The following is an 18,779-nucleotide window of genomic DNA, read 5'->3' as shown; positions in this document are numbered from 1 at the left end:
AATGCCTTATCAATGAGACGGCTTATCTCAACATAAAAGCACATACCAAATCGCCACAAAACTAAAGGTTGTACCCAGCCACTTAAAATAGGCACACGCAGAATGTTAATAGTGTTCTTCTGTACCAAACTTTAGCAAATCGAAAGGAATTTAAATCTGTGCGCACTACACCACTCGCTTAACCATTTTTTATCGGCTTGACAGTTTCCGTCCCGCTTAATTACCACCGGTTAATTTTCGCTGCATATAGATAAGCAGAGAGAGAGACTGCTGCCAAGAAGCCTAGAAGGCGAGAACCCCCCGGTTCCCCACCTCCCTCTACTCCGTTTCTCTCTCCTCACTTTCTCCTTTTTTACTGCACTTCTCTCTCTCTCCTCACACCCCCGGCGTCGTCCCTCACACCCCAGCAGCTTCGTCGTCTCCTCTCCCTCCCCAACAATCTCGAACCGGATAGATAGATCGGCCCTATCTTTGCCTCCTCCCGGGCGACTCGGCCGCAAGCTCGCCGCTTTCCTCTCGATCTTCCGCGCCTTCCCGTTTTGGGCCCTGCTCCGCATGGGGATTCCGGAGATCTTCGGGGCGGTTCGGTGCTGAGATGGTTCGCCGCATCACGCGCTGCTGTGACTCGCAACAGGTAGGCTTCCCTGGACTTTCCACTCTCTTGCTCCGATCTGCTGCGCGGAGCAGCTGGGAGTAGTATTTCCTTGCCTTTGCTGGCCGGCGGAGAGCATGAGTTTGGTGGGGGATCCCTGATCTAGCTGGAGATTGGATATTTTTTTGAGGGGGAGATTTCAGGTTTTTATTTTCATACTTGATTTGTGCTGCGGGCTTTCTTCCTTCCATTTTTGCAGCGTCTCTTTAGTATGTTGCTTCCGATTTGGTGGGATTTTTGGTCTATTTCTTGCTCTAGTGGTGACTTGCTTGACTAATTTCTTGACTGGTTTCGTGTTGTTCTGTTTCTCGTCGTCGCTTCAGTTCTTCCGATCCGAGGAGCCCCGATGATGAACAGCATGCCGATCTCTTCGTCCCCTGCGCCAGGAGTCGACGGCGGCGCGGTGGCAGCCGGCACGCCAAGGATGAATGCGACGGCTGCGGCCGCTGTCGCAGAGATGGCGAGGCATCTCACCGTCGACACGGATGACGCCTTCGCCGGCCTGCTGGAGCTCGCCGCTGACGACGACGCGGAGGGGCTGCGCCGCGCGCTGGAGCGCGCCCCGCCGGCCGCCGCCGATGAGGCCGGCCTCTGGTATGGCCGCCGGAAGGTTCTGGAGCATCGCACCCCGCTGATGGTCGCCGCGACCTACGGGAGCCTCGCTGCGCTCCGCCTGCTGGTTTCTCTCCCGTCCGTCGACGTCAACCGCCGCTCCGGCACCGATGGCACCACTGCCCTCCACTGCGCCGCCTCTGGTGGCTCCCGGACGGCGGTTGAGGCCATCAAGCTGCTGCTCGGTGCAGGGGCAGACGCTGACGCCACGGATGACTCTGGGCGCCGTCCGGCTGATATGATCTCTGTGCCGCCGAAGATGTTTGACGCCAAGTTTGCCCTCCAAGATCTTCTTGGATGCCCGAAGCCTGAGCACGGCATGCTCCGGGTGGTGACAAGGTCCACCAACTCGATCTCATCACCCGTTTCATCCCCCACTGCAGAGGATGCACGCTCTCCATCTGCTGCTGTGATGATGACGACAAAGTTTGCTGACCTGCCTAGGGTTGCGACATCGGAGAAGAAGGAATATCCAGTGGATCCATCCCTTCCAGATATCAAGAACAGCATCTATGCCTCTGATGAGTTCCGCATGTACTCGTTCAAGATCCGCCCTTGTTCGCGGGCATACTCGCATGACTGGACCGAGTGCCCCTTTGTCCATCCAGGAGAGAATGCTCGGCGCCGGGACCCCCGCAAGTACCACTACAGTTGTGTGCCATGCCCAGACTTCAGGAAAGGCGTGTGCCGCCGCGGTGACATGTGTGAGTATGCTCATGGAGTATTTGAGTGCTGGCTCCATCCAGCACAGTACCGTACACGGCTTTGCAAGGATGGTACAAGCTGTAACCGGCGTGTCTGTTTCTTTGCCCACACAACTGATGAGCTCCGCCCACTGTATGTCTCCACTGGATCTGCTGTACCATCCCCAAGGGCTTCAGCAACAGCTGCAATGGAGATGGCTGCAGCTATGGGCTTGATGCCTGGTTCCCCATCATCTGTTTCAGCAGTGATGTCTCCATTTACACCACCAATGTCCCCTTCAGGCAATGGGATGCCCCCTTCATTGGGGTGGCAGCAGCCAAATGTTCCAACATTACACCTTCCTGGCAGCAGCCTTCAGTCGAGCAGGCTCCGAACATCACTTAGTGCAAGGGATATGCCTGCTGATGACTACTCCCTGATGCAGGATCTTGATTCACAGCTTATGAATGATCTGTGCTATTCACGTCTCAGTTCATCCACAGGGAACCACTCTGCTCGAACCAAGTCCCTGAATCCGTCAAACCTGGATGATCTCTTCTCTGCCGAGATGGTCTCATCCCCGAGGTATAGTAATGCTGACCAGGGTGCTATGTTTTCACCTTCTCACAAGGCTGCTATCCTGAATCAGTTCCAGCAGCAGCAGCAAGCACTGCTTTCTCCAATCAACACTGGGGTATATTCACCAAAGGCTATGGACAACCAGCAGTTGCCTTCACACTCATCCCTGTTGCAAGCATCACTTGGGATATCCTCCCCTGGCCTGATGTCTCCACGGTGTGTTGAATCTGGTTCCCCAATGAACTCCCACCTAGCTGCTGCTCTTGTTCAGCGTGAGAAACAGCAGCAGCAGCAGACAATGAGGAGTCTCAGTTCTCGTGACCTTGGGCCTAGTGCAGCACGAGCATCAGCTCTTGTTGGCTCCCCTCTAAGCTCATCATGGTCCAAGTGGGGATCTCCTTCAGGGACACCAGATTGGGGTGTAGATGGTGAAGAATTGGGTAAGCTCCGCCGCTCATCGTCCTTTGAGCTGAGGTCTGGTGGTGATGACCCTGATCTCTCTTGGGTACATACACTGGTTAAGGAATCTCCGCCAGAGAAGCAAGTTACCATGGCTGAATCCATTAACTCTGTTGGACCCTCACAGCTAATGCCTCCCGGCATGAACAACGGTGAAGGTTCTGGTCTGAGCACACAGCTTGATGGACACGACCAAGCTGCGGTTATAGGAGCATTGCTTGAGCAGATGCAGCTTGATCGGCAGGTTGGTAGTCTAGCAACATAGGCCTGCAATAAGCCTGGAAGGTGTGAGGATAATATATTCTTGTCTAATGATTTCGTATTTTTTCCCCGTCAATTGAGGTATTCAACAAAGATGGATAGCTGAAGGTGGTGATTCAGAGATTGGTTTTTCTTTAATTTTGGAGGTAAATCATATACATTATTGAGGTTCCAGTAGGTTAAAGAGTGAAGTTTCTCGGTTGGGGTTGTTCCAAGGCCAACCCAGGTAGAATCGCACCCCGGCAGCATCAGTTCATCGATCAGAAGTTATCTATTTTGTTAATTAACCCTGTTAAGAAAAAGAAGGCTTGTTCGCCATGTCAGAATTCTTTCCTTTCCCTAGTGGTGTTTATTACTTTATTTTGTTCATTATGATATTGATACTTGATGTACTGATGGTGTAAGTGGTTACTTGGGATCCTATAATCCTGTCAAGTTAAAAGGTTTTTTTTTTCACCCTTCACAAATTGTCGCGGATTATCATGCAGCCTTGTTTTGGTTAGACCTTGAGGCCTGCATAATCCCCTTGGATGATATTTTCAATAATGTAATATTGTTTTTGAACTTACTGCAATTTTTTTGTCCCGCCATTCGCAATCATATGAGCTATATTCACCTGTATTGTATTTGGCCACCGTATTTGGTGAAATTCTGAGGCTTTGCAAATGGTTGGTGGATGCTGAGCACAATGAGAAAGACCACCTTTTTTTGGCCAAAAAAATGAGAAAGACCACCTTTTCGCCTGTGCACGCGTGTGCGTTTCTTGTGTGCGTTTGACTGGTAGATGGCTTGGTTAGTGGGTCTTGTCTGTGTCCAGTTTCTTCTGGCGCATTTTGATTTGCCAAATGTGAGAGCGAGGTCATGCGCGGAATATTAATCTGCTGCTGCGAGATTGGAATCTTATCCTCGTCTATCCCCATCCAGATCGTGATTCGAATTCCTACCGGTGCTCCGTGGACGCGTATCTATTTTCACTGTGAGCGAAGGTTATCTGGGGGATGATGCGGTTTTTTTGTTGGAGGGAACCTTCGGATATTTCTTAGTATGTTCTCTGCAAATTCTCAACTTCCGCCTCTATTTCTACTAGTTTGCGCCTGACCTCAGCTAGCTTGTTTGCTTGGTCCAGTGCCCTCTTTTTGGTGGCGAGCTGAGTTTCGATGTTCCTTTTTTTCATTTCAAGGGCCTTGAGCTTGAGTGTTGTTTCTGTGAGCTCCTTGGATTGGTTTTGATGAGCTTCGGTGTTTTCGGTGTCATCAACCGGATCTCCATGAAGAACAGCTTCGTTGTTGATGTCTTGAATTCGTGTGTTGGCTTCTTCGTGCTGCTCGTGCTGCTCAGCGGTGTTGCTTATGGTGCCGGCGGAGGCTTTTCTTCTTCGCTGGGGCCATCGAAGGTTGTTTCTCGAGCTGGAACGGTGGGCGCTGCTGTTGGGATCTTAGCTTCTTAGATGCCCAAACAGAGAGCATGAACAGTATGAAAATAGCAATGAAAGTAAGAACTTAATTCTCCAGTGATAACCAGAAAAAATTCAACGTACATGAAGGCTTGTGCTGTTGTGTATGCTAAATCATCTTTTACATTGCCTGCTTTTGACTCACTTTAATTGTCATTGCCCTGAGAATCATCTTGTTTCTACGTGGCATGATTTCTAACATGCCATGTTATGCTTGACTCCACTGAACAAATGATGTGTTTTTTGGTGCTGGACTCCACTGAGTCCAAGTGTGACTGACTTGACTATTGGATCATATCCTGCTTGGGTCTAAATTTAATTTTTTGTTTCAGTGCCTCAGTTCTATCGATTGATTCATTGTAACTGCAGCCTTTAATTGTTTGAATTTTGTGCAGGTAAGCAGCACATGAGTTGTCTTCTAATTAGACTGATGGTTTAATCATTCAGAAATGTATGAATATTTCAAAGTGATTTCATTATGTTGCTTGACTCTGCTGATATTGCACACACTTTGCAACCAGTCTATGCAATGATCTACATTCTACAGGTAGATAGATAATGTCCATTCCCTTTTCTATGATGCCACAAGCAGGATGGCTCATGAATGTCAACTGGCGAAGCAAATAAAAATATCTGGAAGCGCAACTACGGTGGATTTTTTTTGGCTTTCAATTTATCTCACCTCTTTTTGCAGAATTATGGACTAACTCTTTATCAATGAAATAACTTTCGCATTTTTTTTAAGTGGGTCCGAGGTCTATTTCATTATAGGGTTGATGTTTGTCTAGCCTTTTACATTATTTCTTTTGTATATAATTGCATTGGTTTTCATGTTGAATCAAAACTGTAGCAGATTCGGCGGTAGTATATGCTTAATCGATAGTTGTATACCAAAGTGACATACCTTTATTTTGGCAAGCCACCTGATGAAATAGCCAATCTATTGTAACGGACTATCTTGCATGCCTAGAAAGGCTAAATTGTTCATGTATTCAGGGTTATTGTTCAGGACATGGGTTAACAATATAAAATCAGGTAAGAGGTGTCTTGGTTGTATCCAATGTTCGTCCATGACACATGAAAATAATACTTCTAGAAATAGAATAAATTCTGGATAAAATAAAGCTGTATATGTGCATTCAGTTACTTCAATATGTGCAAATACTTCTTCCTGATTAATTGCTCAGTGTTATGCAGACAAGAAGGAAAATGATTTAGCATGTAAGCTTCTTTTCAGGCAAAATTTCAGATTTATTTTTTTATTTTCGAAACTTTTCTTACAAGTGTGCAGATGTTTGTGGTGCTTTCAGGCCATGTTGCAGACGTGCTGCTGATGATCCTTTCAGGAGATGGTATAAGTAGAACTGAAACTCTACATTGTATAAGTAATTAGCATCTCAACTATGTATTTGACAGTATGGAGATGCCCAAGCCGAGAGCAACACGCACTGCATGAAGACCTCTTCCTTATCCATTGCTGTAGAGGAACTGTACCAAATTGAAAGGGAACTTGTACCATGATTGCATAGAGTGCTTACTGCAAAGGTACGGTTACTACTCATGGTGTTCTTAATAATATAATATGTTGTCTGCATCCAGCATTTAAGTTCTGGGCATTTTTTTTTGTTGATGAAAGCTTCATGGGAAGGTAAAATTGGTTTATTCTTGGTGCATGACAAAGATTATTGATCGCATCTTCAGGTTTCAATTGATAATTCCATTAAAGCAGGAACAGTGTAGGAGGTGATGCTGAAGCTGTTGACATTAATATTGTGTAGGTGGACGGGATCATTCCACGCTATGCTTGTGCTACGGAGGCCCCAGAGTTGCAAGATGATGGCATTATCATCGCCCTCGCTAAGTCCACTGCCATGACAAATTTGTGCCAAACACAGTTGCGGAGATGTGCTGAGTCTGCTACCAGGTTGCTTGCTCAAGGTTAGTACCAGGGATGCATTGTTATTAGAGTATATTTGGTAGTTATAGATATATGTATCGTAGACTGCCGTATGTATCCCGGGGAGTCTTGCCCTCAAGTCATGTACTCTTATATATACCGGCCGAAACCTTAATGCAATACAACAATCCATCCATTACACCAATTCTATTATCCTACATGGTATCACGAGTTTAGGGTTTGAGATCCTAGGCAACCTTCCGCTGCCCTAACCCTAGCGCCGCCGGCGCCCCTCCTCTCGCGCCGCCGCCTTCCCCCTGTTTCCCACGGCTCCCCTCTAGGGCGCCCCCTCGCCAGCCTTCTAGCGCGCCCCCGGGGAGGTTGCCCATGACCTCCGCCGGGGGCAGCGCCCTCCATCACGGCGGATTGAGTTAATCCGCCACCCTTAGAGTTTCAAGCAGTAGTAGATCGGCGTACCTCGTCACCCGCATGGAATCTGCCGACGACCCGATCCGCGCTGCCGTGGTGGCAATCGCAATCTCCCGGCGGCGCCCGTGACCCACCTTGTGCTGCCGTGGTGGCAGCAGGGGCTCCGCGTGGCGCCTTCAACTCGTCGTCGATGAATTCCGTGCAGCACCTCCGCTCCGACCCGTCGCCTTCACGCCAGGCTTCCCGTCTGGATCCCGCGTCGGCTGCACCGTCCACCCGGCGGCCTCCTCTGCAGCGTCCGTGCGGCTCTGTCCCGCGCGCCTCGCACGGGCTCCCTCCACCGCCGGTCGCGCCTCTGCCCTGGCGGCTTCCTCCGCATCCCGGGGGGATCCGTCGTCGCCGGCCAGGACGTGCGCCACGCTCCGGATCCGCTGCCGTCCCTGACGGGGATCCTCCACCGCCTCCGGCTACCTGCCGTCGCCGGGAGGGACGCGCGCCACCCGCCCTCATCGCCGTCGCCTGGCCACCTCTTTCTCACCCTCTGTTTCTCTCTCTCGCCCCGTGGCTATGGTCCGTCATTGACCATGATGAGAAGGGGAGAGGATAAGAGTGGGGAGGAGGCCTGTGCTATGCGCACCCAGAGGCTCTACGCGAAGATTTGCTGCTGCTGATTTATTTTTGGTTAGTTTCTCTGATTTTTACTCGATCACTGATCGAGATTGAGTCGCCCACCACCCGTCGACCTCGCGCCTCTACTTCGACATCGGCGTCGACTTCACCGGCCTCTTCTTTGTCTTCGACATGCGACATGGTGACATGGACGGTGCCCTAGGGGACGCCCATCTGCACTGCCCTCCTCGCCGCTTCGTTCGCACGTCGACCTTCGCCGGCTCGTCGTCGCCTTCACCGATCGAGACGCCTTCACCGACTTCGCCCACCGTCGTCTCGCCTCACGCTACTCGGTCTGATCAGCCGATGTGCGTGATCCACCCGGCTCCCGTGACGTCCGTCCTCGAGTATGGAGGGTTGTCGCTGCTTCGCCTCTTCGGGCAGCCGCGGCGCCACCCGTGGTCTCCTTCGCCGTTGCATCCTCACCGCCGCCGACTACGTCCACGACCTCATCGTTGACTTATCGCTGCGCGTCCCGCGCATGGTCTTCGTCAAGCTGTACGGGTTCTTTGCCATCTCCTTCGAGCACCGCCGCCGCGCAATCCGGATCATTCGGCCTTGTGCTGGAAAATCTGGGTTCCCTTCCTCACTTCGTCTAGCACAACCACGTCGCCAGCGTCGCCATCTCGTCCCCGACTACTTCGTCTACTCCAGCAACAGCAGGCGTTGGCACCTTCTACCTCGCCTTCTTCTGCGCTTGCGGCCGCCATGGAGGCCTTCTCTGCTGGTCCCCCTCCGCGACGGCGTCTGGTTGTGCATCCTCCCTTGCACGTCCGGTATTGGCAACACCAGTGCGTGCCGATCGTCCCCGATGCGTTCCCGAGCCTGGCAAACTCGGGCATGTGTCGCTGTTATCGCCATAAATTAACAGGATTAATTTATGGGCTGAAAGCAAGATGGGCTTGAAGCAGAAGATTAAGAAGACTTGTAAATCGGCTCCTGCGTGAGCATCTGGGCCACATGGGCCATGTATCCTTAGATTTAGTTCATGATTAGACATAGAGTCCGATCGGGACAAGATTAGCTTAGATTGTTTTCCAAGTCTTCGGACTATAAATATGTACCCTTTGTTATTCGTAAGAGAGAGCGTCATCACGTCTCACAAACAACAACTCTCGGCGCATCGCCACACCTAATCCTAGGGTTTCGTCCAAGTAAGCGTCATGCTGCCCTGATCAGGGCAGCGTTGTTCTTGCTTTTACCTTGGTATTACTCGTACTGAAGCGTTTTTGATGGCGAGTAATGCTAGTTATCTTGATGTTCGTAGCATGGCTTTTAGTAGATCTATTATGCTTCGTTGCTTATCATCTACGAATATCATGTTGTCTCTGTGCAGTCATGTTTCGATCTTATGCTAGTTCTCGTCGTATAGAGTTAGTTGCACAGAGACAACACCCTACTTCTTTTATGTCCAGTAGATCTAATCTGTTATGGTTTGCTCTTACTCTTAAGAGTTGGTGTAATATCTGCTAGGTTAGGCCTTACAAACGGATTGGATGATCCGGTGGTGTAATAGATGCTTTATCTTAGCCTTGATAGGGATTGTTCTGGGAATCGGCTCTTGCTAGTTCTTAGGCCTCTATTTTGGGTTGTGGTTTAGTTGTCTGTTATGTTCATTAGGCCTGGTCACGTGTAGGATGTTCCGATCTAGCAGTGAAGCTGTTACCATCATAGATTAGATTAATTAGATTTAATTGAAACAGTTTTTTATAGTTATTTGCTTTACTCATCAATATCCGGATAGACACAGATCCAATCTGACACCGGGACTCAGTCGGCTCTTTAAAGCCGATGCAAGAGTCGTTCCGGGGAGCCGATCACGGCTCGGACTTACATTTACACGTGTCTTTATATGCAGGAAACTGTTTGGAGCACGTTCGCACCCTCCTGATCGGGTATAGGTCAAGTGGCACGCCCGGCTTTCCACAGAATCTCCGGGCGCGTGACGGAATTGCGGGCCGTCGACGAGGGAGCAGTGCCTGCCAGCGCCCCGGCGACCTCCCGGCTCTTCGTGTTGCCTGTCGCTGCTCGTCGGTGGGTTTCGACCGACAACACATTCTGGCAAGCCCGTCACGTATGAAGAGCTCTCTCCTAAACGTAAGAAAAAGTATGATGAGATCAAAGCTCTGCTGGAAGCCGACCTCATCGGCTCTTTTGAGAGGACCCGCAACCATGGCATCAGGTGGAAGGGGTTCTCACCAGAAGGCGCTCTCGACAATGTAGATCTGTCTGTGCCATCAGAAGAGCGCACCAGAGCCCTGCGTCAGGAGATGAACTACATGGTGGCCCATGTGCTTCATCGGCACTCTCAGAGCCTGATGAACGAACTCGAGCGCATGGCGCATCGCGTCATCCAGGAGATAATCAAGAACCAGTACTCTTCATCGGGGCCAACCCTGGGGAGTCACACAGAGGAAGCTGCACTGCATTCTAGACCGGTATTGCCGTTCTCATTTGCGGCTCGAAAACCACAAAATTCGCCGATCTACGTCGTCCACAAGATCGGCGGCGATCCTGGAGAAGGCCAATTCCTCATCGAGCCACCCAAGGAGATTCCGCACGACTACACGTGCGTCTACATCCCTGACAGCGTCAATCCAACACGCTCGGTGCAGATGGTAAACCCAGGGGCTTCTCGAGCAGACGCGGAGAAACAAGCGTGGCTGGCAAAGTACGCTACTGGGCCGAGTGCTGAGCCATCGGCCCCAGGAGTTCTTAGTGTGGAGCAGGTCAGTGCAATACTGAGAGACCAGTTCGGCATCCTGCCCAAGAGGAAAGCGATCGGCTATTCCAAGCCATATCCAAGTGACTATGACTTGGTCCTACTGCCACCCAAGTATCGGCTCCCTGAGTTCACCAAATTCAACGGGTCAGAAGGAGCCAGCTCCATCGAGCATGTAAGCCGATACTTAACGCAGCTTGGGATGATCTCAGTGTCGGATCCGTTGAGGGTCTAGTTCTTCGGCCAATCCCTTACAGGCCCAGCTTTTGGATGGTATGCATCACTGGCTCCGGATTCGATTCGAACTTGGAGGCAGCTTGAAGACCAATTCCATACCCAGTACCACTCGAAGGCTGCTAAAGCTGGAATTGCCGACCTCGCCCAAGTCAAGCAGAAGCGAGGAGAGACTGTGTCAGAATACATACAGCGCTTCAGGGAGGTCAAGAACCGATGCTACTCGTCGCGCATCACAGAGAAGGAGGCAGTCGAACTGGCTGTCTTGGGACTCGCTAAGCCGATCAAGGATGCGGCTTTTCAGTTGGAGTTCACATCTCTGGCGCATCTGGTGCAGAAGCTTACAGCATATTAACATTACCATCCTGAGCTGTACCAGGACAAGTTCAAGCGCCATGTAAACATGGCCCAGGCGGATGAATCTGATGACTCTGGCGAGGAGCAAGAAGTGGCCGTGGCAGAGTGGACTCGGGGGGGCAAACCCTGTCCCGTGCAAGTGGGTCAAACAGTAGGGGCTTGTGAAGGGCTTCGACTTCGACGTGACTAAGGCAGAGCAGATATTTGATCTGCTCCTCAAAGAAAAATAGCTGAAGCTCCCAGAGAATCACAAGTTACCGACGGCACAAGAGCTGCAGGGAAGACTGTACTGCAAATGGCACCACTCGTTCACTCATTCCACGGGTGAATGCAAGGAGTTACGTCGCCAGATACAATCGGCTATTGAGCAAGGCCGATTAATCCTGGCTCAACACACGATGAAGGTTGACACAAAGCCCTTCCCACAAGCTAACATGGTGGAGCTGTCAGATTTCGGATCCAAGGGCCAGGATTTGGCATTCCAGATCAACATGGTGGGACCCATGCGCCGCCATGACAAGCAGAGGAGAGAGGCCGTTTCTGGCAAACGGCAGCAGGATAGACGCGAACTGGAACAGCAGCATGTGACCGAAGAGTAGGTGCGTCACATCCGCAATCAGCTTCCAGCTTCTAATCGGCTTCTAGAAAAATACCAGTACCAGTACAAGTTGCACCGCCGATACGAATCGGAAGAGGACGAGTACGAGCACCGCTCAGGAAGGACATTGGGGAGACGCCAGGCTATACGCGACCACTGGCATTGCCCGTTCTTCAGGTACTGTTGGAATTCCGGCATAAGCCGATTGCCTACTATAGATGATTGCTTGGAGTGCAGGCCTCGAGGACACCAACAGGATGAGGCATCGGTGTTCCGGCGCTTAGGGGCCAGAGCACGTCATGATGACCGTGTGTGACGGCCAACCAGGGGTGATTCCGATTCAGAAGAAGAAGACAGGTACCATCGTCCATGGTGGTGTCCTGACGGGCTTAATCGCTCGCAAAAGCACAGAGTGCAGCGCTTGCGCAATCTGGAAGAGGCAGAAGCAAAGTACCTCGACGTGCTGAGGAAAGCGCGTCCGGATCTCGCGGAGCAAGTCAGGCGACCGCGAAGGGAGGAAAGGCGCCCTCCGAGAAAAGAGTGGCGCCCCAAGCAGACAAAAGCCGATGAGAAGCCATCGGCTAATGTGAACATGGTGTTCGTGCTCCCGTCGGAGTTTCGGGCACCCCAACCGGAGGATTTGCCTGTTGCACAGCTGGATCTCGGCCCACAGCCGATCATCTTCGAGAAGCCAAAGGAGAAGAGCTACAAGCACCTGAAAGGATTGTATCTCAAGGGCTTCATCAACGGCAAGCCTGTGAACAGGATGTTGGTCGACACTGGCGCCGCAGTCAACCTAATGCCATATTCTGTGCTGCGCCGATTGAGTCGTTCTTCTGCCGATCTAATCAAGACCAATGTGATGCTCAATGACTTCAACGGGCAACCATCAGAGGCAATGGGGGTCCTTAATGTGGAGTTGACAGTGGGCCGCAAGACGATCCCGACTTCGTTCTTCATCGTCAACAGCAAAAGTACATACACGGTATTGCTTGGGAGGGATTGGATTCACGCCAACTGTTGTATCCCTTCTACAATGCATCAGTATCTCGTCCAATGGGATGGCGATGAAGTGGAGGTGGTCCGTGCGGATGACTCTAGCGAGGTCTCGCTCGCAGACATGAACGCCTGGGATGTGGAAGGGCAAGAGCTGATCTCAGGGATCGCCCTGGAAGACTGTGATCGGATCGAGGCGACAAAAAATGGAATGAGGCTGGTCTTATCCACTGGCCTCACAGAGTAGATGCATCCTGGCATGCTACGGGATGTAATAGAAATAGAGAGGCCGGTCCCAGCGATCGGCCCCAAAAAATAGAAAAATCCTGCGTGGGTTCGGAGTTGTTACATCATGTACACACGATGGCCTGCTCTGGCAGTTCGCTACTCATCAACTATTTGGTTTTGAATGATAATGGAATTATAGAGGCGGCCAGCCTGCGTGGTTGGCCAAATAATTTTTCCTGTCATCTCCCTGTGTTTGCCGCTGATCTTGTGGATAACGAAGACTCGCTTGCATTCGCAGCTGATTTTTCAGACGACGGCAAACTCGGATACGGGTTCACGTCAGCTGATGATTTGGAGGAGGTTGACATCGGTCCTGGGGATAAGCCACGGCCGACATTTATCAGCAAGAAGTTGGATCCAACCTTGTGAGAGGAGATGATTGCACTAGTGAAAGAGTACCGGGACTGTTTTGCATGGGACTACACCGAGATGCCCGGTCTGGATAGAAGCATCGTCGAGCATCGGCTCCCGCTCAAGAAAGGGTTTTGGCCGTTTCAGCAACGAGCACGTCAGATGAAGGCCGAAGTCCTAGAAGAAGTCAAGAAAGAGGTGGAGAAGATGCTGGATGCTGGGTTCATCAGGCCGTGCCGGTATGCAGAATGGATCTCTAGCATGGTACCGGTGCAAAAGAAGGATGGCCGACGGCGTGTCTGCGTCGATTTTAGAGATCTCAACAGAGCGACGCCAAAGGACGAGTACCTGATGCCTGTTGCAGAGACATTGATCAACGCAGCTGCTGGCCACAAGATGATGAGTTTTATGGATGGTAACGCCGGCTACAACCAGATCTTCATGGCCCCAGAAGACGTGAACAAGACCGCGTTCAGAGTACCAGGCGCGGTAGGCTTGTTTGAGTACTTGGTGATGACCTTTGGACTGAAAAATACCGGTGCAACGTACCAACGTGACATGAATTACATTTTTCATGATCTCATCGGCAAATTGGTAGAGATCTATATTGATGATGTCGTGGTCAAGTCCAAATCAGCTGGGGGGCATCTAGAAGATCTGCGTCAAGTTTTAGAGCGGACACGAAGATTTGGGCTCAAAATGAACCCAAAGAAATGCGCTTTTGGCGTATCGGCCGGTCAATTTTTGGGATTCCTGGTGCATGAACGGGGAATCGAGATCATCTTGAAGAGTCAAGAAGCCGTGAAGACGATGAAGCCACCTACTACAAAGAAAGAGTTACAGAAGTTCATCGGTAAAATTAACTTTGTCAGACGATTTATTTCTAATCTGTCTGGACGCATTGAGCCGTTCATGGGTTTAGTGAAGATCAAATCCGATGATGAGTTTCATTGGGGGGCAGAACAACAACAAGCTTTTGATGAAATCAAAGAATATTTGTCAAAGCCTCCAGTGTTGGTCCCTCCTCAGCAAGATAGGCAGTTCTATGTGTACCTATCTGTGGGTGACACGTCCATTGCTTCAGTATTAGTCCAGAAGCACGACGGCCAGGAGATGGTGGTTTTCTACCTCAGCAGGCGCATGTTAGACGCTGAGACCAGGTATCCTGAAATCGAGAAGCTTTGTCTTTGCTTATACTTTACATGTACAAAGCTTCGTCATATTTTGCTCTCGACGGAAACAATTGTTATATGCAAATCGGATGTCATAAAGCACATGTTGTCGGCCCTTGTCCTGAAAGGCCGGCTTGGAAAATGGATGTTTGCATTGTCAGAGTTTGATATTCGGTATCAGCCTGCAAAAGTAGTCAAAGGACAAGCACTTGCAGATCTTTTTTAGACAGGATCAGCACTGATATTGCCGCACTATTTATTCGTGCTTGGGCTATGTTTTTTGACGGATCGGCTTGTGATGATGGATGCGGTGTGGGAATTCTGTTGGTCTCGCCTCGTGGGGCGACTTACTCCTTTTCCATCAGAATGACTGCCCCATGCACCAATAATTTGGTGGAATATGAAGCCGTTCGCAAAGGGATGGAACTGCTCCTCGAAGCTGGTGCAGAAGCGGTGGAAATTTTTGGGATTCAAAGCTGGTGATCTCTCAGCTCACGGAAGAATATAGATGCGAGAGCGAGGCTCTTTTCCCAATATGGATGTAATGCCATGAGTTGATGTCACAATTCAGGTACATCAATTTCCACTGGATACGCAGAACTCTGAACAATGAAGCCAATGATTTGGCACAAATGGCTTCCGGGTACAGGGAAGCAGCCGATGGAGTTGACGTGGAGGTCCAGTTTCTAGAACCCGGCGACTGGAGAGCCGATATCTTCAATTACTTGAAGGATTCGGCTCGGGGGGCACCCAGAAGAATAAGACTCAAGGCCATGAAGTATGTTCTGATAGGGGATAACATGTTCTACATGACCTTGAAAGGACTACTGCTTAAATGTCTGGGACCTTCAGAGTCAAATCGGCTCTTGCATGAGGTTCATGAAGGAGCCTGCGGTACTCATCAATCGGCTCATAAGATGAAGTGGCTGATTAGGCAATCGGGTTATTACTGGCCCACTATGCTTGAAGATTGCTTCAAGTATTACAAAGGATGTCAAGCATGTCAGAGGTTTGGAAAAATTCAGATAGTGCCAGCATCAGTAATGAATTCTATCATCAAACCGTGGTCGTTCAGAGGTTGGGCCATGGACATGATTGGTCAGATCAACCCGTCGTCTAGCAAGGGTCACCAATGTGTCTTAGCTGCCACGGATTATTTCACAAAGTGGGTGGAGGCAGTACCCATGAGGTCAGTAGCATCAAGAGATGTGATCAGCTTTATCAAAGAACACATCATCCACAGATTTGGAATTCCTTAGACCATTACGACCGATGGAGGATCGGTCTTTATATCAGAGGAATTCAGGAAGTTTGCCGATGACATGGGAATTAAGTTGATCAGATCATCTCCATATTATGCCCAAGCTAATGGACAGGCTGAAGCATCCAACCAGAGCCTCATCAAGCTCATAAAGAGAAAGATCGATGAATATCCTAGGCGCTGGCATGAGGTGTTATCAGAAGCTTTGTGGGCATATCGTATTTCATGTCATGGGTCCACCAAGACGTCGCCGTACCATTTAGTCTACGGCCAAGACGCTGTATTACCATTGGGAACTAAAGATAGAAAATATGGCAAGTGGTCTCCAACTTGGCACGGGCCGTACAGGGTTGATCAGGTTTTGCCTGGGAATGCATACATGCTCGAGGAATTGGATGGTGTCAAGTTTCCTGTCGCTGTCAATGGTCAACACCTCAAGAAGTATTTCCCGAGCATGTGGGAAAGCGAGTAACAAGAGCCGATGAGATCCATCTGGCTGTAATCATGACAGGCCAACACGTTGAGTTGGCCGGTATATATATATATATATATATATATATGAATGATGAATGACAGGCCAACACGTTGAGTTGGCCAGTAAAAAAAATATAAAAAAAGAAGAAGCCAACACTTTGAGTTGGCTAGTAAAAATATATATGAGAAGCGAACAGCCGATGTGTAATCATCGACTTAAGATGTTTTTAAAACAGTTACAAGTTTCAGGTAAACAGGCAGTACTAATTGTCTCTTGAGCCTATCTACTGGTTCAGGAATTCTTCTATGGCGTGGATGGCTGCTGTGCGAACAGTGTCTGCTCGTGCTATGATTGCTTCGTCATCCTTGTCATCGCTTGTTACTATCTGCCGACTCAAGGTGCTTATCTCTGCAAACTCTGCTTGTATTTGATCGGCCATTTCCTGGGTTTCTTGTTTGGAGTTTGCAATGGAAGCTTCGTCGGCCTGGATGAGTTCCTTGGTGGTGCGGACTCTTTCTTCGAGTTCCGCCAGTTCTTTCTTCAGAAGGTCGAGTCGGTTCATGTTGGCAGACACGTCAGCTTTGATATCTAGGGTTGCCTTCTTCTGGTTAAGGGCCTTGCACTTTTGAGTAATGTCAGCTTTCAGAGAAGCTTGAGAGCGACGTGCTTCCATCCTTTGTTGTGCTTTATTCACTTCTATCCGAAAGAATGGAAGGTTGCTGGCTGACCAGAGCTTGAATTGCAATGGCTCCGGGAGTTGGGATTCTATTTGCTCGAAGATGTTCTTTATCTTGCTGGAATCATCAACCAGAGCAGTGATCGGAGCAGATAGTAGGTCCTTGATGAGTTGAAGCTGATGTGCCAAGCTAGCCGATTGCTGTGAAGATGGTGTTTCTGCTCCAGGGATAGTCAAACCCATTGATGCAGGGTCAAAGGAAAGCAAACCTGAAATATCAAAGCACTATGGATATATCTGGAGTTAGAGCGAGATGCGTTTATAAAGCTATCGGCTGGTTCAGGATTGGTTTTTGTAATGTTACATGTTCTGAAGAAGAAGCGTTGGGCGATTCAAGAGCAACCGTCCTGATAGAGCTGGTGTTGGTGTCAAGAACATCAACTGTATTGGCTTGTTCCCCATTTGCCTCTGTCAGAGTTGCAGTCATCTCATGTTGTATTGGGCTTTCTGCATTGGGGGTGTCTTCAGATGCGTCCTGAAAATAGAATTACAGTCAACCAGAGTACAGGTGTATGCTATAAAGGAGTTTTTGAATGATGAATTACCTGGTTGGTGTTGGACTCCGATGGATTTGGGGAAGCTGGTGCTGGTTTCTTGATCACTCGCCTCGTGATCATCTTCCTTTTTTTGGTCAAGACTCGGGGGGCAACGCTTGCAGAAGTTTGTCTTCGCTTGGAAGCCGACTGAAGTAAGTCTGGCTGAATGGTCATTGACACTTTCTTCATTGTTGGTGATCTCTTGCAGAAGAGTACATCAGGGGCAGTTGGGAGAAAGTGGAATGGTTCCCCGTTGTTGGTCATGGGTTCTGGACCATCCTGTTGCTGCTAGCAGGGTGAGCAGGGTTAGCCAAGAGAAAGGGATAGAGGACTTAGAAGGAACAAAATGCATAAATTTAGTACCTCTTCCTCGGGGATTATGTATTCAGAATCGATTTGCTGCAGTCGAGGACCTAGAGTTTTTCTGAAGACATGAGTTTTCCACATGTTCCACCAAGTATCAAAGCCGATTGATGAAGAGGTGAAGGACAGATCGGCTGGTATTGGGATGTGGAGGTCATCAAACATGCTGTAGCATCTTGAACTGGTGAGACCGTCAGGCAGATCGGCTCTGCTCTCCACCAAGTGGTGAATATGGAAGTGGGGAGGGACCTGTCCTAGGCCAAATTGCCGAGCTGCTATGGCTGGTTGGTACGATTCATAGCCTGGCTTGATAATTCTATTAGAGGTGCTGATGCCAACAGGGAGGAAGCCAGGTCGGATCATTAAAGAGTATAAATGCCGAGTGCTGTCGTCATCGGCAAAGTTATCTAATCTGAAGGCAGTTGGGTTCTCAAAGGATTCAGATTCAGTAAATGGGAAGTAGAGAGGATTATCTAGTCCTTTATAGAAGACTCTGAACCAGTTTGCTGCATCTGATGAATTCAGTTTACTGCCAGGGAGACTAAATAAAGCTTGGCCGTAACTAGTACATCTAATTGGTTTGCCACTCTCATCGGGGAAAGAGTTCTTGGTCAGGCCTTGAAAGTTGGGAATATGGTGCTGGAAGTACAGTTGTGCCCACAACTGAATAAACCACCAAGGGCCTCCAGTTCTCAGTTTCTAGTGGTTAAGAAGGTTAGATGTCATCAAATGGAGATATCTGTAAATTTCTCCAAGGAAGAGTTTGCCTAGGCCGGTGTGATTGCCATGGGCCAGGTGATAGTCCAAGGGAAGATAGTTCTTAGTTGGAGCTAAAGAAGGACCACATAAGATGAAGTGTTCTAGCCAAAAATTTAGGAAGGCTGTGTGTTCCTTCTCTGTCACTGGACCTTTTGTTTTCATGTGCTGATTCATGTAAGTACCCCAGTTTGTGCAGTTGATTTTGGAAGAAAGTTTGAAGGGGACTTCTGCCATTT

General features: G+C 49.5%; 1 protein-coding gene across 1 annotated transcript; it reads left to right on the top strand.

Annotated features, from left to right (window-relative positions):
• The first annotated feature begins 286 nt into the window (after positions 1 to 286).
• On the top strand, positions 287 to 3,837 carry LOC120650098 (zinc finger CCCH domain-containing protein 24-like). The gene is made up of 2 exons (XM_039927118.1): positions 287 to 634; positions 976 to 3,837. Exon 2 carries the CDS (start codon positions 999 to 1,001, stop codon positions 3,249 to 3,251), a length of 2,253 nt encoding a protein of 750 aa, XP_039783052.1. The 5' UTR covers positions 287 to 634; positions 976 to 998; the 3' UTR covers positions 3,252 to 3,837.
• The last annotated feature ends 14,942 nt before the right edge of the window (positions 3,838 to 18,779 follow it).

This window comes from Panicum virgatum, chromosome 9K, assembly GCF_016808335.1.
Source record: "Panicum virgatum strain AP13 chromosome 9K, P.virgatum_v5, whole genome shotgun sequence".
NCBI lineage: Eukaryota > Viridiplantae > Streptophyta > Magnoliopsida > Poales > Poaceae > Panicum > Panicum virgatum.
The sequence above is the reverse complement of the archived record's forward strand: the minus strand, read 5'-3'. Positions and strand labels throughout refer to the sequence as shown.

What these genes read in the sequence shown, in the direction of transcription:
- LOC120650098 (XM_039927118.1), top strand. Translation starts at nt 999, where the DNA reads ATGATGAACAGCATGCCGATCTCTTCGTCCCCTGCGCCAGGAGTCGAC.